At 42.4% G+C, this 27,917-nt stretch overlaps 1 protein-coding gene across 13 annotated transcripts in view; it reads right to left on the bottom strand.

The window, feature by feature from the left end:
- Nucleotides 1-27,917, bottom strand: part of SH3PXD2A (SH3 and PX domains 2A) — a 259,361-nt gene that overhangs the window by 37,376 nt on the left and 194,068 nt on the right. The window contains exon 1 of one of the 13 annotated variants that reach the window (XM_079976074.1): nucleotides 19,224-19,419. The exons of the other annotated variants lie outside the window; for them this stretch is intronic. Within the exon in view, the coding sequence (XP_079832200.1) occupies nucleotides 19,224-19,278 (55 nt within the window). The 5' untranslated portion in view covers nucleotides 19,279-19,419. Of the gene's footprint in view, nucleotides 1-19,223; nucleotides 19,420-27,917 lie in introns of those variants that run through there. 13 annotated transcript variants of the gene reach the window in all.

Here is a 27,917-nt window from a genome sequence, read left to right as displayed (position 1 = left end):
CAGTTGCTTATAGCTACAGCGACAGTGTTGCTAAAAGGAAAGTGAGAATGGGGAAAGTAAATCGTTTTGTAAGGGAAACATACTATATCCACCACTTGTAGTTTGCTGGCAAAGAAATGGGGCCCCATTGGATACAGTAGGGCAAACATATATAGGATTTAATTGAAAGCTTGTGGAGGAAGACAAGAGGTTGTAGCTGTTGGAAGTGGCAAGCAAAAAGGCACCCTGCATTTACTCAGAGGAAAACTGTTATTTCAGCATAAGAATTCTCTGGCATGGATTCACCAGCTGATATTTGGCATAAATGTGGACCAGAGCCTACTGCATGGCATAAAATATAGTGCATTAGTGAGTATGCCTTGTAATCTATGGTTTGTCTCACTGCTTTAGTTATCTAGATTAATCTTCTTACATGCACCTTTAACTCCCATTTTCCACTTGCATTTCATTTGAATCTGAATTGTGATGGCCCCACCAGTTTTCAACAGGGCACAATACTGGGCTTCCCAAATTTGCCCCAAACCTGCACAGGAGGGTCCCCTATTTTACTGTGCAAATAATAGGAGGATAACATTCAAAGCTCATACTCTGTAATCTAATTCTGCATGTGAAAGTGCTCTACTCTAAAAGTGAAGGCATGCACACATATCAAAGTTAAATACTCTTAAAAGAATCCAAGCCAATTCTAACAAAAGACATTGTTAAATGGTCAAATGAGAAGGAACCTCTCTCCTGTTCCCCTAAATGTTCCAAAAGGGAATCAAAAATCAAAACAGAGCAGCACCGATGACACCAGAGTCATTACTAGCATCATTTCATCAAGAGGCAGAGATTTCCATTTCCAAGGGAGATTTGGAAAACTTTGCTTCACAGTATTCCTGGTCAGGGAATTTAGTTACACTTTTACACAGCAAGAGGGAGATTCTCCCGACATGACGTTTACCCACAGCAGCCAGCTGCCGTAAATAATAATAATATTATTTAAAAAGAAAACCAACATCACCAACTCATTTCAAAAAGGCCTACTGCTGAAAATGAGGAATAGTTAATGGCACGGCAGGATAGGAGGCATGTTAGAGTTGAACATGCAATTGTAATTATGACGCAGAAGTAAACAGACCAGAAGCTGATACACATCTGATCCTAATTAGATGGAAACGGTCCTATGAATTCTTCTTCAGAAGCAAATGTTAGCCTGAGTGAAAAGAGCTGCACTATAAAGTTAACACTCTAGTAAAAACCATGACCTTCGAAGCATTTCATTTCACCCTGAACTTTGGTTTTGTGCCCTACTATTTCACAAAACAGAAATGTTGGAAAAGACCTAAATACTATTTTCAACTCTGCATATAGCTTAAAACAGTTGAGCCAAACCAAGCCATTCCATACCCAAGTACAGCAGGGGGTTCTTGAACTTTCTACCCCCAGGGCGAACATAAGAAGTCTGAGAATTACTGAGGCCCGCTAGTCACAAAATGGTGGTACATGGAAGCAGAGTTTAGCATAACCAGCAGGCAAGTGCTGTCATTTCCTACAGATATCTAATCCATTTTTGGAAATTGCTAAATACTTTGCCACAGTGCTTGCATTGTAGCAAGGAGTTCCATACCTCAGGTTTCCTCAAGCTATGGTGAGTTCAGATATTTGCTGTGGAGGTATGGTGACTCAGCCTTCCTATTTTAGGATGGATTTGCTGATCCAGAAGCTCTAAGTGGAGAAGTTTTCGCCTTTCTTTTTTTTTTTATCAACAAAATATATTTATTTAATGTAAATGTATTACATTTATTTTTATTTTTTTAATATATTTTATTAAGGGTTTTCTTGTTTTACAGTGTAAGTGTAATGCCTCGTATTTTTTTTTTCCCGTGTAACATTTTTACAAATCCATTTCATTTGTTGAGGCATTAGGGGGAGAAGAAAAAAGAAAAGAAAAAAAAAAGAAGAAAGGAGGGTGGAAGGAGGGGAGATGGATGGGGGTGGGGTGGGGTAGCGGTGTTTCTATTATGCTTAATGTATGTAGTTTGGTGTCAGCGTGCTTGTGTTGTTCACTTGTGTTCCTTTGGTGGTGAGAGAGGTTGGGGTTGGCCTAGGATGTGATTGGGACGCAGGTGGCGCTGTGGGTTAAAGCCTCAGCGCCTAGGACTTGCCAATCGAAAGGTCGGCAGTTCGAATCCCTGCGGCGGGGTGCGCTCCCGCTGCTCGGTCCCAGCGCCTGCCAACCTAGCAGTTCGAAAGCACCTCCGGGTGCAAGTAGATAAATAGGGACCGCTTACCAGCGGGAAGGTAAACGGCGTTTCCGTGTGCGGCTCTGGCTCGCCAGAGCAGCGATGTCATGCTGGCCACGTGACCCGGAAGTGTCTCCGGACAGCGCTGGCCCCTGGCCTCTTAAGTGAGATGGGCGCACAACCCCAGAGTCTGTCAAGACTGGCCCGTACGGGCAGGGGTACCTTTACCTTTACCTAGGATGTGATTGTTTGTTTGTGATTGGTTGTGGTGATCTTTATTTTCGTGTGTGAGTGAGGTGGGTGGGTGTTTTGGATCAAGTTAGCCATATTGATTTGTATGCTGTTGGTGGATTATTGTCATTGTCCTGTTGGACTGTGTATATGATAAAGGGGAGCCATACCGGGGTGAAGGTGTCTTCTTCTGTTTGTCCCCGTGTCAGTTTCAGTTTGTTAGTTAATTTTTCTAGTAGGGCTGTTTCCCATACTATTTGGTACCATTGGTCCATGCTTACTCCTGACAGGTCTCTCCAGTGTCTGGTTATGGTGTTTCTGGCTGCTGAAAGTAGGTGGGTTATGAGTTCTTTGTGGAGTAAATGGGCATTGTTGTCTTGGAAGATGTTAAGTAGGGCCAATTCTGGGGTGAAGTCTAATACTTGCTTTGTTATTTTACATATTTCTTGCATGGCTGTTGTCCAGAATAGTTGGATTTTGGGACACTCCCACCACATGTGGAGGTATGTGCCTGTGGAGGTGCACCCTCTCCAGCATTTTGGTGAGGTTCCTGGGTGTATTAGCGCTAGTTTCCTTGGTGTTAGGTACCACCTGTAGGTGAGTTTCAGTGTGAGTTCTTTTCTTTTCGTTGATATGGATTTAAAGGGGGGTTTAGACCACATTCTGGTCCATTGAGTGGGGTTAATCTCATAGCCTATGTCATTCTCCCATTGTTTTTTGATTGCGTCTAGGGGATTTGCGGGATTTTGGAGTAGTATTTTGTATATTGCGGATACCGTCCCTTTACCATTTCCCTTTGTTGTTAGGAGGAGGTTTTCAAAGGTTGTCAGGGGCCTAGTTGCTGCTGATTTTACTGTTGGGTTGTTTAAGAGGGCATGTAGTTGGTGTTGTGTTAACCAGGGCATTTGGGTGTCTTCTAGTTTGTCTTGTATTTCTTGTGTTGACAAGGGTTTGTTATTTTTATAAAAGTCTATTAGGCGATATAAGCCTTTGGTTCGCCAGGCTTTTATCTGGAGGTTTTGTGCTGCATGGTGGAATAATGGGTGGTACGCCAGGGGGATTAGTGGGGATGGGGTTGGGGATAGTTTGCCTATTTGTGTTTTCCATGCTTTGAGCATGGTCTGTGTGTACCTGTTAAGTGTTGTGGGAATTTTCTTTGGTTTGTTTGGGAGGAGTGGGTACGTTGTGGTGCAGGTATTTTCAATTGTGTCCCTCTCTAGGTGTACCCATTGTTTTGTCTCATCTTCTAGTATGTATGGAATTATATGACGTATTTGGTTGGCAATGTAATATGCTTCTATGTTGGGGATTCTCCATCCTCCTTCTGAGGTGGGGAGGTGCAGGTATTTGGGGCTTATTCTTGGTTTTTTATGTGAGAAGATGAAAGAGTGTAGTTTTCTCTGCCAACTGCGGAGTTGGGTTGAGGGGATCCAGATTGGGAGGGTTTGGAATAGGTAGGTTAGTTTTGGGAGTGTGATCATTTTGATCATGGCTATTTTGTCTGAGAGAGTGAAATTCGTGTTATTCCATCTCTTTAGGTCTTTGTTAATTTGCCGCCACAGGGGCTTGTAGTTGTGGAGGTACAATTTGTTGAGGTTTCTGGTTATTTGTACCCCTAGGTATCTGAACTTGGTGTGGCAGAGTTTTATTTTGGTGACCTTCGTGAGCTCTTTTTGGGTGTGAGGAGGGGTGTTGAAGCACATAGCTTCTGACTTTGTAAAATTTACCTGTAGGCCCGACACCATTGCAAATTTGTTGAGTTCTCTGATTAGGGAGGTTGCTGTGCTTATGGGGTCTGGTGTTGTCACCATTAGGTCATCTGCAAAGAGCCCTAATTTATAGGTTCTGCCTTTTATTTCCACTCCCTTGATGTCTGTGGCTGCTCGGATGCGGATTGCTAAGGGTTCCAGAGCCAGGATAAATAAGAAGGGAGACAGTGGGCATCCTTGTTTCGTGCCTCTTTGGATAGCTATAGTATTAGAATCCATATTGTTAATTCTGCATTTTGCTGAGGCTTGGGAGTATATTTGTTTGAGGATTTGTAGGAAGTTGGGGCCAAATTTCATGTTAGTTAGTACTGCTAATATGTATTTCCACTCTAAGCAATCAAAGGCTTTGAGGATGTCTAGGGACATAATTGTCAATGGGAGTTTCGTTGCCTTGCTGTGTTCGATCAGGTTCAGTAGTTTCCTGATGGGGTCTGTTATATTGCGGCCAGGGACAAAGCCAGTCTGGTCTGGGGCTATTAACTTGTGTAGGAAGATTTTTAGGCGGTTGGCCAAGATTGATGTGAATATCTTGTAGTCTTGGTTTATTAATGAGATTGGGCGGTATGATTCTACTTTGAGGCTGTCTTTTAGTGGTTTTGGGATGGAGACTATTTTGGAGTGGGTCCAGGTTTTGGGGATAGGGCCCCCTTTTATGATGTCGTTGAATAGGCGGGTCATGTAGGGCATCAAGGGTTCTTTGAATTTCCTATAGAATTCTGCTGTGAAGCCGTCTGGGCCTGGGGCTTTGTGTGGTTTCAGGTTTTTGAGGACCACATCTATTTCCTCTGGGGTGATAGGGCTGTCCATGAATTCCTGTTCCTCATCAGTTAGGGTAGGCATGGTCAGTCCTGCTAGAAATGTTCTGATTTCCTTCTCTGGTGGGTTATGGGAGGTGTATAGGTTGGAGTAGAATTCTGCAAATTCTGAGGTTATTTCTTCAGGGGAGGATGTTATGTTGCCGTCTTTTTTGGTGATGCAGTGTATTCTTGTTTTGAGTGCTTTTTTCCTACATCTATTTGCTAGTAATCTGGAGTTTTTCCCTCCATATTCATAGAAACGTTGTTTAGAATATAGAATGCTGATCATTGTTTTGTTAATTTCTAGGGAGTCTAGTTCTCTCCTTTTTTGTTCTATAAGTTTGAGGAGTTTTTTAGATCCTGTTTGTTTGTAGCGTGTTGTGAGGGCTGTGATGTCTTGTTCTATTTTGCTAATTTTTGAGGAGGTTTGTTTTTTAAGGAATGTTTTCTCTTTTATGCAAGCTCCTCTGGTGACCGCTTTCATTGTGTCCCATAGGAGGGGGGTTGTTATATTGTCTACATCGTTTTCCTTGAAGTAGTTTTGGAGGGTTTTTGTGAGACTCTCTCTAATTTGTTTGTTTGTAGTTAGGATGGGACTGAAGGACCATGATGGGGTGGTTTGTGTTCCTTCTCCTATTTTAACGATGACTTCTACTGGGGCGTGATCTGTGATTTTAATGTTACCGATGTTTGTTGATTCCACTGAGGGGATCAGACCCTGTGTGAGTAGAATGCTGTCCAGTCTGGACACTGTATCATGACGTCCCGATTGGAATGTATGGCTGATGTCTCCCGGGTTTTGCTCACTCCAAATGTCGTAGAGACCCCTGTTTTTTAGCATTTTTAGTAACTTGTAAGAGTTCCTAGTTGTTGGGGGTTTCCTTCGGAGGAAGGTTGCCCATGGGGTTGTAGGGTGGATATCTTTCAGGGATATACCTTTCATATTTAGATTGAGGTCCCCTCCTAGGATTGCTTCCCCTTCAGAGAAGGAGAGGAATTTGTTTAGTGTCTTCTGGAAGAATTCTAATTGTTTCGCGTTTGGGGCATATATGGAGCCAATTGTCAGTTTGATTTTACCATCTAGTGTCCCTTTAGCGAAAATGAATCTGCCTTTTTTGTCCCTGAGGACTGTTGTGGCAGTGAAGTTCAGGTCTCTACTGAGTATTATGGCTACACCGCGAGCTTTCCCTGAGCCTCGTGCGACCCACTGCTGACTGAAGCGGGGGTCGCTCAGGAGTTTGCTGCCTTTGGGTGGGTTGTGTATTTCTTGTAGGAAGGTGATGTGTGGTTTCATGGTGTTTATGTATGAGGTGATGCGTTTTCTTTTGATGGGGTTTCCCAGCCCCCTCACGTTTAATGTAATTGCTTTTAGGTTAGCCATCTTGCTTATCTATTATGTGGGGCGATTCCCTGCCAACCCGTTCGGGTTGTCTTGTGTCTCTCTCTTCGTGTTGTTTAAAGAACCAGTGGGGTTGCGCTGACCTAGGGTGTGGTGGGTGGGGGGCTAATGGGATTAGAGTAAGATTTGGGTTAAAGAGTAGGGGGTAAGTTGTAGAGAGTTTCCTATATGTAGTCATATAGGTGTTTGTTTGGGGTATTTTGGGCCATCTGGCATTTAGCCGGTTGGTCCTAGGTCTCAGCTGGTGTGGAAGGCCGTGTTCAAGGACAGGCCGTCCCCCCTGTTGTTTGCGAGAGGGGGAGATCAGTGAGACAGTGTGAAGTGACTCTGTAACGTCGCTGTCAAGTATAAGGTTCATGAGCAATGTTGCCAATGTTATGAGCAACATTGTTGGTGTGTTGGTGTGTGGGTGTGGGTGCTGGTACGCTCTGGTGCCACCATAGTGCTGGTTGGGTATCAGATTTTAGCCTGATTGTGGGTTGTGTTATTGAGGTTGGAGGAGTTGTTTTTCCTTAGTATGGAGTATGGGAATGTTGAAGGTGTGGGTGGTGGGGAATGTGGTTGAGGTCGTCTGGGCTGGTGTTGGGGTGGGGATTTCTGTGGGGGTGTGGGGCTGGGGGGATGTTGATGGTGTTAAGTAAATCTATGTTTTGGGGGGAGAGAGAGGGGGAACGGGGGGGGGGGGGAATCACCAGTCCTTCAGTTTGTGGCTTCATTCAGCTACGGTTGTTGTTGTTGTTGTTGTAGGGTTGTCCATCTGAAGTCTTCGCCTTTCATATTTTTCTTTCCTAACCTCACATACTTCTCAAAGTATCGTTACCCATCTCCTGTAATTTCTTCTCCCATTCTCCTTTCACACCCATTCTCCTTTCACAATCAACTTGTACCTTATCCCCCCCGCTTCCCACTGCCAATTGCCAGTTTCTTTCATCCCTCTTCCCTGATCCTTTCACAGCCTCTTGTCAACAGCTTTCCTTGCCAATATCCTGCCTTCCTGTACAGTCTATATTTGGTGGTGGTCCCGGGGGGGGGGGGGGGTGTCTAGGAAAAACAAAACAAAAACAAAGAAGATCTACTTTAGCATCTATACCAACTTCCACATTGATAGAAACAAACAAACAAAAACCCACCCAATCATATTGCATTGTGCTCCACTTAGGGTTAGCCCTGCTGGGTGAAGTGATTTAATTCAGGTGCAACTTGCAAATAGATGGAAAGCAGGAACTAATGTTAAAATGGTGTGCCAAGTTTTAAAAGTGTTGGCCCAAGCAGTTTGAAGGTCCACATGGCCACCAGGAGACAGAGTTGATTGGGTAGTACAGTGGTACCTTGGTTTGCAACCATTTTGGATTACAACCACGTCAAACCCGGAAGTGTGTGTCCCTTTTTTTTGGATTACAACCCATTTTTTTATTATTACAACCAATTTTTTGGGGGGGAGGCCCCATTGGGAAAAGCATGCCTTGGGTTACAACCTGTTTTGGTTTACAACCGGACCTCCGGAACGGATTATGGTTGTAAACCAAGGTACCACTGTATATCAACACATACACACACGTGAGAATGAACTGGCTCCATTAGCTCTTCCTTTAATTTATTTATTAGAAGTGTTATTGTTATTCTGCAAGGATCAGTCAGAGATAACTTGTTTTCCTTGCCAACTCACATCTAGCCATTAAGCTCAATGTCTGGCTGTGTATAATTACCAACTTAAAACACAGTGAGGTTGTTTCCCCCCTGTTCTGTTTAAAATAGCATTTGCATGTTGTTGTACACAGTTGTTTGTGCTTCCAAACAATCCACTGCCTGTCCACAACAGTGGGCAGAGAGGGGGCATGGATGTTTTCATATGGTTTACATTTTCAAATCAGATCAACACTGGTTTGGGGGCAAATGCATCAAAATGCAGTATTTTGAGGATAGGATAGATGTGGATTGTGACTAATGGCATGTGTATGTGGCTTCACAAACCAGCAGTGGGAGTGCACTGGATTCAGAATATATTGGGAGTGTGTACACAGCCTCACTCAAGTCATTGCTTAGATCCAAAGTGATTCTGTAGATAGGATGCAAGTTAACTTTAAGGCGTGAAATGATTATCTACTTTCATCACCCTGGGATGTCAAGGCTACTTTCACAGAGCAGTAAATGCTATCCAATCCTACCAGGCACTCTGCTTGTTCACTCCTATTCAGTTGTCAGGAGTGACCAGGTGAAGAGGACGAGGCTCCTGCACTTTTAATTTTGGTCTGAAAGAAGGAAATCCAGCAGGTCTAGATTGCATGACAATTGCAGCATGGATGGTTGTAAACATACCATGCTGAAGTCAGGTTTCTTACTCAAATGCACCAAAAAAGACACTATTAAATATATGAAATAACAAGGAAAGGAGAGTGCTGGATTTAACAACACATAATGCTATGAACCTGCTGAAAAAATTGGGTCAAATATGGTTTGGATTGGGAGGTAACCAATAAAATATCCACATACAAGAAGTAAGCCAACCTTCCTTTATGAAATGGGGGTGAAAGTCAAAACACTTGCAATAAGATGTTGGGAAATTGGGAGCAACTGCGTGTGAAACTGATTAACACACATCACCAGTTTCCTTCAAATTATGTTAAAAATAAAGTATTCAAGGCAGTAGTTGATAATATAATTTGAACTTTATGGCTGAAATCCTGTAAGCCATTAGGAAAAAATAAGTCCCATGAGACCCAAACTGATCTTATGCACATAGCAAAGCACGAGAATCCAGTCAAACTAGATACGCATTGTGGTCAGCACTCATTTTTCTTACAGGTTAGGTCTTCCAGGTACAAAAGGCATACAAAACATGTGCATGGAGTATTTATGGATCCAGAGCCTGCTGCTGCATAATTTAAACGAGCACTCTTATTGAAGCTGTGAAATTCCACCCACCATTTTTAACAAACACTTCGGGACAAACAAGGTTTCCATTTTCAAGGAGCTTAAGAATGTGCTGAAGTTGCATCTTTTGGGTTTCTACCTGCCATGGATTTGTGTGTACTGGGACAATGATAACACAGCCTTCAGGTTTTTTGTATGATGAGATGCTGCATTTTGGAACATGTGCAGTGCTAGTTAGCCTTTTTGGCAGTTATGCCACAAGTCAAATTCAAGGATGTGTGTGTGTGTGTGTGTGTGTGGCTACACTACAATATATAAGTAGTTCCTTCTGTACTGGCGCTATTTTGGTTCTATCCTACCGAAATAGGGCACAGCCAGCAATGCACATGGGAGTGGCAAACAGAAATATAGTACAAACTATGTCATAGCCAGGAACGTGGCTGACCCTCTTCAACTCCTGCATAAGTGTGCCCCAAACTCCAGTTACCTGTATCACTTTGGCATCCATGCCATAGACTGGAAACCTATGATCTAGTGGTGGCTGTGCCTTTGCCACAATCTGAAATATCTGACTACAAGAGCACTCCCTCCAGCTAAAAAAGGGCTCTCAAGGAAGAAACATTGAAGCAGTTGCCTTAGACTCCATCTTAAGCAAATTGTCTAGACCTGAAGGAGAAAAAATGCTAAGCCAAGAGCTACACAGAAGGAATCAAGATTGTTGTACTATAAAGCAAAAACCCCTCTCTTGGCCAGATGGATATACACCCTGTACTGTATACATTTCTTAAGAGACTTCACTTTCAAAAACCAGAATGAAGAAATGTATTCATGGAACTGCCCCTGCCCTGCATTTATTCCTTTCTTTGTGCAGGAGCTGAGCACAATCCGTTATTACAACTATTCTGCAATAACATCTGCAGAGTATTATGTAAAGTTCTCTCTGCATGCTGCAAAGACAGTATGAGGTTCACTCTGGCTACTGCATCATTGGTTGTGACTGAGCAGAATAATATTCTTTGCTGTACTTCATATGACTATCTTACTCCTTTCATTGAAAGGCATCAAAGTTTGAGGGCCACAACACCAGGCTAACTTCATGCCCCTGCTGCCACCACCTTTTTCCTTTATTAATTGGATTTTAAAACAAATCTGCAGAACAAAGTCCAAATTCACATGCATTCAATGTGTAAAAATCACTTTGCTTAAGCAAGCTCTAGCGGAATGCCCTATCCATTCTGCTTGTTTGTCTATATACATTAGAAGAGATAAGCTGACTGGCTTGCCCTTCTGCTTACACTAATTCACACATCCCGAAAGACCTACACTGGCTCCCAGTACATTTCCAAGCACAATTCAAAGTGTTGGTGCTCACCTTTAAAGCCCTAAATGGCCTCGGTCCAGAATACCTGAAGAAGCGTCTCCACCCCCATTGTTCAGCCCAGACACTGAGGTCCAGGTGAGGTTACAGGGAACCAGGCAGAGCGCCATCTCAGTAGTCAAGGAAATAAACACTATCTGACTTTTAGAAGACATCTGAAGGCAGCCCTGTTTAGGGAAGTTTTTAATGCCTGATGTTTCACCATTTTTATATACATTTTAAGCCACCCAGAGTGGCTGGGGAAACCCAGCCAGATGGACAGGGTAGAAATAATAAATTATTATTATTATTATTATTATTATTATTATTATTATTATTATTATTTATTATTATTATTATTATTATTATTATTATTATTATTATTAATTGAATCATCTCTCATTGTAGAATCAGATATGTGTTGTTGGATAACTAGTGGGGTAGCCACCTGGTCCACCCAACCTCATACAGAAAAATGAGAGAGAGCAAAGGTGTTATGTACTGAGTTGACTAGGATCCAAACTGCAGCGATCTGATTGGTCCTAGAACAATAGGATCCAAATTGCAGCAGTCTGATTGGTCCTAGAACAATAGGATTCAGAATGCAGCAGTCTGATTGGTCCTAGAACAATGCAGCAGTATGATTGGTTGGCAGGAACCACCCAATCATGCTCCAGATATAAGTGAATCCACAACCTGATTGGCTTACAGTAGAATTCCAGAATTAGCCAATCATGTGCAGCCCATTGTGTAAATAATGTATATAAAGCAGATACTTTGAGGGGACTTTCATTCATTCCTCCTCACTACTATGAGCTGAATAAAGAGCATGAAATCACTTTGCGACTCTGAGTATATTTCAAAAGGCTTCCTAACACGAATAGTGTGTGTGTATGTGTGTGTGTGTGTGTGTGTGTGTGTGTGTGTGTGTAAAGCTGACCTCCCCCCATAGCCAGAAGGATTACATCATAACTCAAGTGAAGAGCAGTGATGTGTACAATGGCCTGAAAAGGTTTAGAAAAACAGAACTAAGACTCACACAGATGAACCATGCCCCTAGCTACAAAAAGAATTCAGGGTCATTGGCCAATCTAGCCTGGAAAAACATTCCTTCCAAAAACACGGTGATCAGTCACTTCCAAAATGTGAAAACAAACCCCATCTGCCTAGCCTCACCCAGGAGAAAGCTCTCTTAGCTCAAGTCCATCCCACTTGAATATCTGGGATATGTGACATTCATTATTTGCACTTGAAAAGTTCTACATTGATTAAGAATGAACGTAATGTTTTCCATTTTAGAGAAATTAAGAAGATGCACCAAATTCCAGAACACAATAGCTTCAAACAACATAATGGATGTTCCTTGTTCAGAACACCTCTCCTCCATAACTGCCTAAAGAACACTTAGTACTGGTTCAGAATTTTTGGAAGGTTTGATTGGGTGAGTACATACATTACAACTTGTGTAATAGATTGGAAGCTGTCAGATCTGTTCAATAGGAGGCAATCCCTCATACCACTAGTCAGTAATTTCCCTTCAACCGTGCAGAATGCACAACACAACTGATCACTGGGATTTGTGCCAGACATTCTCTGTGTATTACATACATAGATACATAGACCAAGAAGCTATGCATAATATTTTTGCCCCACTCCCAGTTTCAGAGTATTTGCTAAAATCTGCTACTAATAATAGCTCCTATAATGAATTCACTGTGTTTTGCCAGCAAAGTCTGCATAATGACACAGAAGGAACAAAGCTGTATGTTGCTAGCTACAGGTATGATTTGGGGAAAATATTCAGGAAAGATGGTGTGGCCACAGACAAAAAAGCTTGCTTTTTTATTAACATAACTTTATTAACATATCACACACATGTTCATTTATTTATAGAGGAAAGTGATCTTTTTAGCCAGTGGCAAGAAGATCTGCAAAACCTATCAGTTTCCTCTTCATAACAAACTTCAATTCTCTCTGGCTGTCAAGTTCAATGCTTTTTGAAAACAGGACTGAGTACCCAGAGTGGTGTACAGTATAACCATAAAACTGCAGTATGTTCAATTAAAGTACAACTAAAAAACTTTCCAAAGGCAACAAAGAACATAATCCAGCCAAAACTTAAATGCAAAAATCTAGAACAGCAGCAGGAGTATAAAAGGGATTTCCCATAGAAAGTGGCAGCAGAATTAGGTCGCTATCAAAATTTCCAGTGAAAGAGATGCAAAAAGGAAGCCTGACAGATTTTAAATAAGAATGCTGTGGTACAACCAAATAAAAGGCTCCAAAGAATAGATGACCAAAGCCAAGTTACTCCTATTCAGACTCCAGGAGTGTATCTGTGAAATTCGGAGGTTTTTTTGTGTTGTTGTTTTTTTTGTCCAAATGTGAATCATATTTGTGGACATTGAATTGTACTAACATTTTACTTCCCACTCATTTGGTTGGAGAGATCCTTTTAGAGCTCTTCGTAATCCCATTTTGCTTTAACCACCCTGAAACAATTTGGCATTGTCAGCAAAGATGGCTACCTCATCACTCACCCCTGACTCTAAATCCTTTACAAAAAAGTTAAAAAGCACAGGTCCCAATACCAGTTCTGGGGGACTCTTCTTTCTACATCTTCCAGTGAGAGATCTCAATGCTCTCTGCTTCCTGTGTCGAAATCTTTTTGACAGTCTAAGGACAGAATGTGGACTGGATCACCTCTATCAGCTTGTTGACACTCTCAAAGAATTCTAGCAGGGTAGTGAGAATCTATCCAGAACAGGTTGAATCACCTCAGCAGCATTCTTGACTAACAGTACTTCTATCTTGTCTGAATTAAGTTTCAGCTTATAAACTCCTATCTGCTACTGAATTCATGCCAGACACTAATTTACCACTTCCACTGCCTCCTTGGCATTAGATGATGGAACCAAGAGGTTATCTGCCTACTGGCAACACCTTAGCTCCGTGAGAATATCCAGTAGGAACTGTCCCCACAGGAAGTGTAATTTATTTTCTGCTTCAATCCTGTTTATTTTTCATTCAGTTGTATTTCAGATTTAGCCTGAGTTTTCAATATATACATGGAAAGGCTGCATTTCTGCACCTTTGCCTTGAATGAATTATAGCCACTTTCTAAAACCCTTGTCTGTCCTTCCTTCCCTGTTGCTACCTATTATAGCCTACCTATTATAGCTTAGCAGCATTATTTTATGCAAGGACACTGCAACCATAGACCATTCCAGTATCAGCAGAAGCCACACCTCCCCCTTTTTGGAAAATACTTTAACCGGCTGCAAGAGTTTGGCGAGGACAATACAGCCCATGAATCATCATGCGGAGGAGGGAAAGCATTTCCGTCTTTCTCCACAATGAACTAGAAATTTTCAGCTCAGAGAAATAAAGCTACTTTCAACCCTGAAATTCTATGCATGTGCTCTCAGAAGTAAGTCTCACCGAGTTCAAATGGGACTTGTTTCCAGAGAAATGTGCTAGCCTGAATGTATTGCACGCTTGTACACAACACTGTGAGAAAGAAATGGGTCTTAATTCATTGCACCAGATAAGGATTTCTACAATCACAGCAAGACTTCCCAACCTTCCATATGCAGGGGTCACCACCAAATTTGATGAGGCAAATAACATTCGTGTTTCAGATCTCTGTAATACAGGCATCCACAAAGTCGGCCCTCCAGATGTTTTGGGACTACAACTCCCATCATCCCTGACCACTGGTCCTGTTAGCTAGGGGTGATGGGAGTTGTAGTCCCAAAACATATGGAGGGCAGAGTTTGGGGGTGCCTGCTGTAATACATTTAATATTTATGGAATTCAACCACGTCCGGGCAACAGCTCAGTGGTATTGCATGCAGAAGGTCCCAGGTTCCATCCAGAAATGATCAGGTGATCTGAAAGACCCCTGCCCAAGACCTTGAAGAGTCAGAGTAGACAATACTGTGTTAGATGGACAGTCTGACCTGGCACAAGACAGTTTTGTATGTTCCATTCTCTAGAAGCACTGAAAAGAAGTAACCATCCTAAATGGTGAGATAATGCATAGAAACAACAGACAAGTCCTGTTTATGGAGGCATTTAGAGAACACCACTTTTACTCCCATTCCACAGGAAGCAAAACTGAAGGAAGAGCAAACACTTCCCTGAACAGCTTTGTTCCCACCGGTATTTCATACTGGAATACATATTCCTTTCATGCTCTTCCTCTCTTGCCAAATCAGTTGCCTGAATATACATACTATGTGCTAAAGTGGAGCTGGACACTCTGAAAGCTACTTTGGCAATTGCTGACTTTGTGTCACTATACAAGAACACAGGAGACTGCCTTATACATCCGTCCATCTCAGCATTGTCTGCACCAGGTATCTTCAACCTTCTCAGGTCCAGCACCCACTGTTAACCCAAACATGCCTTTGGGGACCCATTTCTTAACCTTTTACCATATATTTGCAGGGCAGTAGTGCTTCTGCTGTGACCCACCTTGGATCTGGCCATGACCCACCAGTTGAGGATCAGTGCTCTACAATGATTGGCAGTGCTCAGGCAGAAACCTTTCCCAGCCCTACCTGGCGATGTTGGGGGATTGAACCAGGGACCTTCTGTATGTAGCACAGCAGCTCTACCATTCAGCTACAACTCCTCCCCATAGTGCAAAAAAGACAAAACAGAACACTTTTCAGAGTTACTTTTAAAAAAAAAAGTCAATGGAACTGGGGATCAAATCCCAGGGGCAGCCAGGAATTTACTGTTTTGGACCTTGATTCAATGCAATGTTTACCAATGCCAGTTGTGGTAGATTTCTCCCACATCAGACAGGGCCAGATGGAGGCTGTTAAGAGTATAATTCTGGGAAAAGCTAAAAAGGAACCTTCGTCTGCGACAGGCATTCCGTCCAGATCCTGAAGCCCAGTCCAGCATTTCAAACGTTCCTCTTTTTAAAGCTCTTCCAGGCAATGTTTCAGAAAGCGGCTACTTGAGCTGAAGAGAAAGGTAATGGTGCCAAGCCTGAAGGGAGGGGAAAAGTTTGAGATCACACAATGCTGTCTTGTAATTAGACAAACCACTGCGTCTGAACGGCAGCAACTCCTCCAAAGCAACTGGTCTACTTCCTGAATTCTACTCGTAATTTGTACCAAAGAACAGTACAAGATCAGCCCAAGTCGAATGCAACCTTTGGTGGTGGTGGAGGGGCACTTGTGGGTAGTGGGTAGAGCAACATATGCAATTCTCACCCATGCTCATTCCCGCCATGCAAGAATCATATTTCTTCACATCTCCCCACTTCACTCCATATAGCCAAGCAAAGGGCACCATCATGGTATAAGGACGCATCGCGCCCAAGCAGAAGTACTCAAAGTGGGTGAAGAATAATAATAATAATAATAATAATAATAATAATAATAATAATTTATTATTTGTACCCCGCCCATCTGGCTGGGTCTCCCCAGCCAATCTGGGCGGCTTCCATAAAAACCAAAAATACACTAAAATATCACAGATTAAAAACTTCCCTGAACAGGGCTGAAGAGTATGGCTGACAAGGAGCATGGCCTGGGGAGAGTCACAAGGGCCAGACAGAGAGGCCTGCATTCGGACTCTGGGCTGCCTAAATGTAATTCTTTTCCTTCCATCAGAGACACTCATGGAGTTGCGAGGGTTAGTTGCCACAGTGCCCATGGCAAGCGCTTTTGTGGATTCCTGGACACTGGGAATCAAGCCTGCTCCACTTTGATTTTCCCCTTACAGCAGTATGGGCCTCATTCTGGCTTTTGTTTCCTGGTCATAGTAGAACAATGCAAGGAATTGGGAGTCTCTCTAGTTAGAAGTCACGCTGCACAGGTTGGGCAGGTTTCACAGGTGTGTTGTTAGCAAGCATCTAGTCGTTTGTCACAAAGGGTTGCTGAGTTCCCCCCTTGCCTTTTTTGCAGAAGGAGGGAGACCCAAATAATGTACAAACCTTTCTAAGCAACTACTTAGCAAACATACATGTCAGCACCCTTCACTGATGCAAATTGCTGCAGTGCTTTGTACAAAGTTTTTACATTGTACATTAACGTTTTGTTACAATAATGATACCAGAGATACTGACAGAGTTACCAACATGAAGGGGATTGTATTTATTCTGGATCTGACACAAGTTATAAGTCAATCCACATACTAAGGTGTGACAGCCATTCTGCCTGAAAGAAAATAATTGTGTCATTTCTCACTGCACCTAGTTGCTCACACAGGTGTGACTTCTCTGCCACTAAGCAAGGTCCCCCTTCACCAAGTTGAGTTAGAGTACGGGTAGTGGTGGAATACAGCAGACTGAAGAGGTAATTTTTTCTACAATGCAAGAGTTCAAATGACAACAGAACAGGGCACTGCTGCTTCAGAATGCCTCTTATTTTTTCAAACCTGGACCAGCAAAGATACAAGAGGTGCCCAATTCTTCAGAGATGTTGAGAAATCCCACCCCAAACCTGTAAGGAATTCACTGTCTTTTATCCCAGGTCTTCCAATGTTCTCAATACAAGCAGAATTTGAGTCTGTTCTCTTGACATAAACTGCATTCCAGATACAAGTAAAACAGCAGAACAGAATAAGAGAAACTCAGGCAGAAATTGGGGGAAGAAGGTCTGTGTATTTTAGTCATGAAGGAAATATTCCTTCAATCCTGACAGATCACACAGAACTATCATTAGCCAGGCATGTTAACCTTTGCAAACCAACGGTCGGCAGCCTATTAGCCTATGAGCTGTAAGTATTGTACAATATGCCTCATAACACCAGAGCCATTCATAGGAAGTGACTGGCAGGAAAACCCTTGTACGCTTGCCAGTTTGCTTGTAACAGGCAACCCACAGCACCGCTACCAATAATGCCACTTTGAAAGATGCTTTTTCAGTTCCTCCTGGAAACATTTCCCATCAACTGGGCTCAAGTGGGAATGCGTTCTTCAATCTGGCGTCGCTTTTTTAAGAATGGCTGCATCAACAGTGCCTCATCGTTTTATGAGAGAGCTGCCTGGAACAGCTTCCTGCAACAAGCAACTAGAAGTCTTCTGCCTTGCTACAGACAGAGGATTCAAAAATCTGCATGAATCACAGGGGCTGGCTTTCCGTCATGGAACTAAGCAGCTTCACTAGAAAGAACTTCATATAGATTTTTAAATAAAATAAAGGCAACCTTTTTGGTCTCATGTTTTATGAAAGCAGCACAAAAAAAAAACATGCAAGGCATATCTAGGAAAAGCTTCCAGGAAAGGAATAAGTGTTCTGATCAGAAAGAGGGGGTCCATTCCTTACAGACACAGCTCTTCAAAAACTACATACTGTACTTCATGCACTGTATCTTAGACTGTTTGTCCTGAACTACCAGCATACTACCAACAAAACATAGGGCTTATCCACACTTACCTTTTTTCTGTTCTTTCCAGGCACTGTCTGTGCGTAAAAGCTCCATGTCTGAGTGTTTTTTTGTTTTTTGCTTTGGAGTTCCCCCCACTTTTTAAAGCTCAATTGGAGCAAATGACAATCTGCCAAACCCCCCCCCCCCCCAGTTTGATGTTTGCTTTGACCAAGTGCTAAGGGTTTTCGCAGGTAAAGCTCCATGGCAAACAAAACACCCCCCCCCCCAAAAAAAGCCCGCTCAGACACAGAGCTTTTAATCATGGACCTATGCCTGGAAAGAACAGAGCAAAAGATAAGTGTGGATAAGCCCCAAAACACAGAGTCACAAATGTTAATTGGAAGACAGGGAACTGGTAGTTCAAGGTACCAGGAGAGCACAGCTCCCATTAGCTTGAGCCAGCATGGTCAGTAATCATTATGGGCTAGCTAGGAGGTACACAGTTTAACAAAATACATAGAACTCAAGTTGAAAACCCTTGAAATCACAGCCTTGTACTGTAAAGCATTTGATAAATCATTCTTCTTCTCAGTATCTAGTTATGAAACGCAGCCAGCAAACTATACCACATTGGGCATAATTTTTGTGTGGAAAACTGAATACAAATGGAATTTAATTATTAAGAATTCTGCAAGTACAATATAAGCTATCAACTTACAAAAACTTGTATAGGGGAGGCTTAATACAGGCATCTCATTCTAACATTCCAAACAGCTTCCTAAATTAGAAAAAAAAAACCCAGTTGGACATGCCAGCTTGCTTAGTATTAAATGAGTCAAGAGAGCACAGGAAGCAGCACCACAAAACTTCTACTGTGCAGCTGATATTCAGGCAATGTTATCCTATAATCCAATATATTTGTTTCTTAAACACAGGCATCCCCAAACTCAGCCCTCCAGCTTTTTGGGGGCTACAACTCCCATCACCCCTAGCTAACAGGACCAGTGGTCAGGGATGATAGGAATTGTAGTCCCAAGTTTGGGGGTGCCTGCTTTAACAGAAGCCATAGCAACCACATACAAAATACAACAGTTTATTCATGTGCAGCTTTACAATATAGCTCATCATAAAAGCTACACAATGCTGTCAGCATTCATTCAGTACCATTTTGCATCTCAAACAGTTCTACCAACAACACTGGAAATACTGTTTCACAAGAAGGCAAGTAGAACACAATCCTACCAAACTGCCGACGCCACTTCCTGAAGCATCCAGGTGTTCCTTGAACATCCCCCATCCATATACAGCTCTTATCCTACAAATATTCTTAGCCAGTAAGCTCCAACAAGGCGATGGAAGCAACTGACACACTTTTCAATCTGAACAAACTAAACCTACTCTGGTCGGGCACTGGTTTGGTTTTGGGTTTTGCTTTTTTTTGCTTTCCCTCCCAGATGTCCTTCGGGCTCCTCTTCTCAGTCCTATTCAAACATCCCTGGCTTTGAAGCCACGCCTCGAGGAACGGAAACAACAGTCAACCCTCTGGAACATGTTTCCTATAAACTAGAAGCCTGCAGAACAGCCAGCACATTGAGCAAACTGCCAATTAACCAAATACATTGCACTGGGGGGAGAGAGAGAAAGAGAGAGGGAAGAGACTGAAGGAGTAGGAGATGGCTGCTCCCAAAGCAACTCAGAAATCTGAATCCACAGTTCCTGCAACTCCTTCCAAGTACATTCTATTTTTCTAGCCCATGGATTATATAGCTGGTAGAACACACAACCAAAACACACCATTATGGAGCATCTACAAATACACAGAGTAAAGATTATACAACACAGTTCTAAACTAGAACATGGATCTCATTTAAAACCATAGACAAAGTTTCTTTTACATAGCTTAAGAGTTTCCAACTCTTCATTAGTCCATATGACAAGCACAAGATGCACACTATAGAATGCTTCAAATCCCATCAGTTTTATCTGATATCAACGGTGCACACACATTCATGTATTCAGACAGATGTATATCACAAGCTGTTACATTTTCATGGAAGCTGGCACAATGAGTTCCATTACTACAATGGGAATTACCCCCCCCCCCCACTACATGACTCCTGCACCCTCCTCTTATCTTCCTGGGATGGTCAGCTGAGCACCCACAACAGGGTGCAGGGACAGGAGAGAGGAGATTGTTCCTTCAGCACAATAATTTCTGCTTGCCAGGTAAACAATCACCTACAGGTTGAATTCCATCCTTTGCAACTGGTAGTGTTGCATAATTGGAAAGCATTAAGTTCCAACGTTGAAGCCAGTTGCGGAACCAAACACCGGTAATTCCAGATTTGTGGGAGATGGCTGGCCTTCAAGACTAACTAAAACACTATGTACACATTAAGTTCTTAAACCAGTTAGAAAACAATCAGGAAAATGCTAGACCTGTGTGTTAAAACAGCCTACTATAGCTTAAGATTTTTAGGTCTATGGTTGGTTTCCGAAACAAACTGTGAGCCCCAAATGAATTCAATTCAGTTCAAGGACCAGGCTACATTCTAGGTACACTTTCAGAGGCCAAATGTCAATGGTGGGTGGCACCAGACAATACATGTGAGTTTTACCTTTGTAGGATAGGCTACATCCGGGCAAGCAAAAAGTATTATCAGAGTTCCAAGGACACATTAGCTCGGTTGATTAGAGCATGGTGATCATAGCACCAAGGTTGCAGGTTTGATCCCTAAACAGGACAGCTGCCCATTTCTGCATTGCAGGGGGTTGGACTAGATGATCCTCAGGGTCCTTTCCAACTCTACAATTCTACACCAAGGAGATGCAAAAGCTGGACTGGTAGGGTGTGTGGCTTGGGAGAGTTCTGAAGGCCAGATAAAGAGGCCCGAGGACCACATTTGATCCCTTTGGTTCCCCATCCCTTAACTAGATAGCTGTAAACACCAACAAGTTCAAGAGCCATGTGGAGGGAGGGGTCCACTTTCGAAGGAGCAGAGGCAAAAAGCAGTGGGGAATCATTGCAAGGCTTTGCTCAAATCCCCATCTCAATAGTTACTGGCATGTTTGGGGAAAACAGCTATGCAGTCCAGGTTCTCCGTTGCCATGAGACTCTTGGATATGTATAACAATACCGTTTTAATAGGACCGAAGAGAAACCAGATTATTAGTGTATGGCTGAAAAATGGCTCCAAGTCAATTAAAGGGTGGCCTCCGCTTGCTTACTTCACTGGGCGTGGGGGAGAGGATTAGTCAATGGAACAAGGTCAGCATATTACATTTGGTGGGCTAGAGAGGTGCAAGATGCATTTCTCTGGGCCAACTACGGTGTAGCCAAATGGCATGGAAGACAAGTGTGGGAGAGAAAGACCATCAACATTTTCTTTGCATTCACTAAAGGCTTCCAGACACAAATACCCATCTGTTCTCTGGTTCAGAATGGCCACTCTTCACTATTAACTGAGGCACACTGCTAAATTCTAGTTTCCAATATACAATTTCCATGTTGGAGGACTTTAGAAAGATCACCTGAGCCAAACTATCATAGTGAGCACCTGGATTGAACATGTCACCTGTACTGAGCCCACATTGAATTGACCATGTGACCCCTTAATCAGAGGTGAAACTAGGCTTTATTTCACCAGGGTCAAAGACTCAGTTTCGCACCCCCTACACACATTTGCATACACACTCACAGGCTGGGAGCCTCAATGATGCTCCTCTGCATGCTTCACCTGGGGCAAAAAAACCTGGCTAGCCACACACACACACACACACACACACACACAGAGTAGCTATAGCACTGCCTTCATCCAGCACAGTTCATAATCAAGCCCACGTTTACCACCCAATCCTCTTCCGACAGCATTGCAACAGCACAGAAAATCTGGAGTAAATTTCAAGTTCTGCTCAAATCTGCATGTCTTACCGTGTTAATTGAGTCATATGGCATAACCTTTGATCTACCTCATTACTTTGCAGCTGAAATGTTGCAATGCAGTTCTCCAAGCAAAAAATAGAGATTAGTGGGGAAAGTGAGCACAAAATGCATATATTAGTGGAAATAATGTTCAAAAATTCATTCTATTATGGAACACTGCTTGCAAAAAAGTGCATAATAGGCAAAATTGTGTAAAAAAAAAATTCTCATATGAGGGGTAAGTATCTCCAATATGTTTTCAATCACTATGCAACAATGAAGGTGGCAGCAATTTTTAAAAAAAATTAAGAACACCTGCTTCCCAGAAAGCAGCGGAGATTACTGAGATTTTTTAAAAAACACAATCTGATAGTGACTTTTTAAAAAGTACTTCTCTAGTAGAGAGAGACTGAAGCCAAAATAATCACTGGTAGGGAAATCCCCCTCCCCAATGTTTCATGGTAGATAAACCAGAAGGTCATGTTAGGCTCCTTCAGAACTTTCTAACATACAGGACAAGACTATCTGTGGGCACAGGGCTTGAGATATTTACAAAAGGCTCAACAGAGAACTGATGAATCAACAATGGGTCCTTTGACCCAACTGCAGTTTTTGGTTCTTGCCGCCAGACTCGCCTGCATCCTCTCCCTAACTATGCTACAGTCTGCCAGCGCTTATTTGTTCTCCAACTCAGCTTTCAAATATTCTGAGACCAAGCCAGCAAAAAGTGTAATTGTTTCTCCAGATGATGTCTTTTGAAGTTAACTCTGGAGATGCTGAAAAGAGGAGCTGGATGGGGAGGTAATCTTGTTCATGGAGCAGTTATAACAATGTCAAATGTTAGTTAGACTTCAGCTCCTGAACAGGGAATTCAATGAGTAGAAATGTGTGTTGGTGTTATGAACTGGGTGTTTCTTTAAGACCCTGAACGTTTCCAAGCAAAGGAAGGAGTGCAAAAATGATCTACGCTCACACAGATTTGAATAGAAGTTTGTTCAATACTTGAGGACACTTATAGTTAGAGAATTTAAGTATTCCATAGTGCTCTTCATACATTATCTAAACATAAAGTACTGGCATAATTTCAACCTTGTTTAAGAACCATCTCTATCTGCTTTAATTTAAAAATAAACACCTATAGCAGCAGTGAGGAATGAAGCCCAGCACAAGTACTAATTTGGCCCATGAAGCTGTTCCCTCCAAACGACACCCACCTACATTACATCTGACACCATATATGATGTCAGCTATGGGGCAGATATGGATGTGGCCACAAAGGAATGAAGTGGGAGCTTAAATTGAGCCCCCAGTTGTTTCTTTGCGAGTGGGGCTCCCAGTAGGTGTGAATCAATTAACTGGTGCCAACAAAAAGCCCCTGCTTGGATTGGCAGTACTGGAGAGAACAGCCAATGGGGTTTATCTGCTCAGTTTTGAAGCATTCAGGAATGGAAGAAACTCATTTGATTGATTCAGGGAGCCCTCCTGATAAGTCCAAGTAATCAAAACCCCAAAATCTGGGGAGAAATTTGAATGAGAATTTCTGAAGCAAGCCTAATTCTCTTCTGAAAGTGAGTTCCTGTATCCTATAAATAAAGTTATGGGTTTATCTGGTTCCAAGAACTGGAAGATGTCCATAGCCATATCAAGTAGATCAAAATTAGAAATTCCCATTACACAAAGTAAGGTTATATCATGCTTTCACCCACGACATGTTGGGCCAAGTCAATAGCATTCCTCTTAGGTGCACAAACATGCACCCCAGAGATTGCATGAAGAAACAGAAAAGTTTCAGAGAAAATATATCATATGCTCAGGCAACTGCGCCTACTCTTTGACCCAGACCACCCCAGATTCTGATTTAAGTCTTAGCTAATTTGAGATCGATTCTAACTACTGTATATCTCAGTTTTTCAAACACAACAAAAGAATACAAAGTGCTGCAACTTTAAGAAGAAATGAAACCAGCTGGGCTTTGTTTCGAATTTTGGATGTCTTTGCATTCAGAATTATTTTGTCACAATGGTTTCCTGCTGCCAAGACACACTCCAGTTCCAAGCACAGGGGGTAACTTGATCCAAACAAAACACATGCACTGCTCAAGAGACACTCACTCCAGAAGATCAAATTGCTCTTCTATACAGAAATACAAGAAATGTTCTTGGGGGAAACTCACTTTCTTTCTTAAAGAACAGTAAGTACACATTCCCAAGCCATCCACTTACCTATTCAAACTGCTTGCCTAAGTCAGGTAGTACCATCTTTACTTGAATGTAATGGGCACCTTTTTTGGCCAAATTACGTTGTGAAAATTAGGATCCACATTAGATTTGAAGGCGCATTTACATTTGCCAGCAAATACTTTTTTGGTTTCAAGGTTTTGAAAATTGAAGTGCGCATTAGATTCGATGGCACATTAGATTTGCGTAAATACAATATTTTACACTATTTGATAAATCTCTTACTCTGCCCAAAACACTAGGCAAGAATGGAGAGAGGATTGGAAAACAATGGGAATAAATGAGAGCGTCCCCAAAATGTTGACATTCTGATGCTCAGAGTCTCTGCATTCCAAAAGGATTTTTGCACTCAGAAGGGCTGTTGAATCAATCTACAGTGAAAATTACAAAGATATGCTAGACTATTCAAAGTTGCTCTCATGATGGAGATTTTTATTAAGTGAAAAAACAAAAACAGGACTTTATTTTCTGCTAAAAGCAGGAAAGTGAAGAAGGAATATTTGCACACACAAGCAGGATGCTTCCCCCCACCCCCATCATATAATTCCTTCCAACTCAGCCCTATGGAGCTTTAATGGAGAAAAAGGATAGACTTTAGCAACACATGGATCATGTATAGTTTTTACAACAGTGTGCTGAATAGCACCATGAAATCCTAACAAATTCATAATGTATGCACCTGATAAAATTGTGCTCCAGCACATTAAGCTTTGGGACAGAGTCAGTGTTAGAAACTGAGATATGAAAGCTGGGAGCTAAATGGCACCTTAAACCTAGGTCATGGGCACAACAATGGAAAGTCTAGGTGTGCTTTTTTATAACAAGAATACAAAGCTGAAAATGAATGAACAGCAGCTAAATATTATGTTCATTTGTCTCATGGTCCAGTCCTTCCCCTGCCCACCCCCCTAATATTCTTAAGAGGGTCTCTTCTCCAGTCTTCAGAGAGTAGCTGGAAGTGGGGAGGCAGGAAAAGGTCCTCCTTTCCTTCCACTCAGTAGTTTTAATCTGAAATCTCGGGCACAGTACTGAGCCCAGAGCTCAGAAACTGCTTGCACTAATGAAATTCCCTGTTGCAAAATGCTCCTAGAACAATGGGAGTTTTGAACACTGGACGAAGTAGCTCGGTATCACCATATTACACCAGTGCTGAAAGCTCTGTACTGGCTGCCACTACATTACCAAGCTAAATTCAAATTTACTATTAGCAGAGCTGGCTCTGCCATTAGGCAGACTGAGGCAGCTGCCTCAGGCAGCAAAAGCCCCAAAGGTGCCCTGCTGCCTTCCACTGGCAGCACAGAAGTGGCACTGGTATCGGCACTAATCACACCCAAATCTGTTGAGCTCACATCTGAAATCGATGCTAATGCTGGCACTGCTTCTCTGCCAGTGGTGTGAAACAGGATGCGCTGCCCCTGACTATTATTATATAAAGTCCTATACACCAGCCAGATCACTGCACTCATCATGCAAAGCCATCCTGTCTGTCTCACATATTACCGTAATTTTGGTTCTATGCAGTCTAAGGCTTTCAGCATGGTGGCACCAGCACTTAGGAACATTGTTCCTATTAAAATCAAACTGGTATTTCATCACCTACCCCAAATGTGTTTCACTAAACACATTAATTATATTTTAATAATTTTATTGTACACCACATGGTATTTTTAATGAATTGGCAGTTTAGAAATACCCTTATTAATAAAAGCAAAAATGGCAAAGTTTGCACACCTGAAAGAGGGTGGGATAAAGCAGGAACATCCCAGGCCATCTATGAAACTTGTCCCAGAAACTAAAACAGGAGAACAGAATCTTAGATTTTGTTGTTGTTGTTTAGTCGTTTAGTCGCGTGACCCTATGGACCAGAGCATGCCAGGCACTCCTGTCTTCCACTGCCTCCCGCAGTTTGGTCAGACTCATGCTGGTAGCTTCATGGATCACTGCCTTGCCGTGGCAAAGGGGCTTGAATAACTCAGAGAAGCTATGAGCTATACCATGCAGGGCCACCCAAGATGGACAGGTCATCGTGGAGAGTTTTCACCAAACGTGATCTACCTGGAGCAGGAACCGGCAAGCCACTCCAGTATCCCTGCCAAGAAAACTCCATCTTAGATTTTAGCAGAGCCCAAACAGGGCATGATACCAGGAGTAGGCAGAAATAAAGACTATGACCTTACAAACAGTTTTAAACCTTGAGAAAAGGATGCACCTATTGCCTGAGCTAAATGAGACTCCACACAATATGGTGCCTGTAATTTTTAAAAACAATGAAGGAGAGGAAACTGATAAAGCACCATTTAACATCTCCAACACTACCTAGTGCCATGAAGGAAGGAATGTCTCAGCATCTTAAAATCTTCAAAAAAGAAATAATGGAATACTGGGAAACACTGCTGAAGGTAAGTTAGGAAACCAACACACTTGGATTGAATCAACCAAAACCAATCCCAACTGAAACCAAATTATTTGGAAAGGGCACACTAGGTGTTGGGACCAAGGAATAACAACAATAACAACAACAACAACAACAACAACAACCTTGTAGTATAAGGTACCATAGGATGCCTTTTTTTTTTGCTTTAGCTACTTCACACTTGCACAACTTGTCATTGCCTGTTCCATATCTGAAAAAGGAAAGAGTTCCTTGAAAAGCTTTTGAAATGCTGAGATTAAACTGGTAAAAAAAACACACACACAAAACTGGCTTTCAAAATTCCAGAATTCTATTTAAGATTTCAATTAAAACACCCTTTTCTGGCACCAATTTCTTTCCCCAGTTCTCAACCACCTGGCAATAATCTAGCCCCTAAAGTAGAAATACAAATGAATGCCCAAATTAAGCAGAGCCAAAAGCTTGCTAGAGAATTTAATCTCTTCCAAGCTGAATTTTGGAATTTGTCCTCCATTCTTTCCTACAACATTATACATTTTTTCCCCTGACAGCTTGCAGATTTACAGCTGTTCCCAGATATTGTTCCATTCTTGAATAAAATTGTACCTTCCCCACAAGCAAATGAAAAAGGGTTTTGCAATGGGTGGCAAGCATTAATGCTCACAGAGTGCTCTACAGGGGCTTCTCAACAGAGCAGGAGCTTCTAAAAACTACATCAGATGGAAACTCAGAATAGCAGCAATGGGGTACCGGGAGAAACAGTCCTGACTTTTCTATGACCTACTCCCCATGGGGAAAATTCGAGAAGGCGAAGAGTCAAGCTGTGCACGCCTGACAGCCCACACTAATTCTACAATAGTTCCACCAGAAACATGAACCAGCAAGAGAGCAATACAGATTAAAACATGCTCTCCAGATTCATGGGGTGGGTAATACTGGGTGTCTACCAAGAGCACCTCCTATCTTCTTGGCGCCTCCCCTGCCACAAGCTGCTAAACATGCAGAGGAGAGTATTTGCAGCACATCAAAATAGCCCAGCTATGTTTAATGAAGCTCATACTGTATTTCAGAAGGACAAGGATTTTTTGAGAGGGGGTGGCAGAGAGAAGCAAAAAAAGGGACCACACATGGGACTGAGCAATTTCCACTTTCTGGGAGTCTTTTCCCGTTAGGCATCTGTGTTATTCTTGACTCCTTAGTCTTAGATTGTTGGATACTTCAAGCATTCCTTCCATGGCACCACAGCCACAACGGCTGAAGATGTTTTAATGGGCCATGGAATCCCCAACCTTTCTACTGAACCTTTCCAGTTTCCACCAGATTTTCCTAGCTCAAATGTCACTGCATGAAAAGATCCAGCACAAACACAAGGGAATGCCCCCTAG

The sequence above is a fragment of the Podarcis cretensis genome (assembly GCF_951804945.1).
Source record: "Podarcis cretensis genome assembly, chromosome: 5".
Classification (NCBI taxonomy): Eukaryota; Metazoa; Chordata; class Lepidosauria; order Squamata; family Lacertidae; genus Podarcis; species Podarcis cretensis.
Note: the sequence above shows the minus strand (reverse complement) of the source record. Positions and strands in the feature narration are given on the sequence as shown.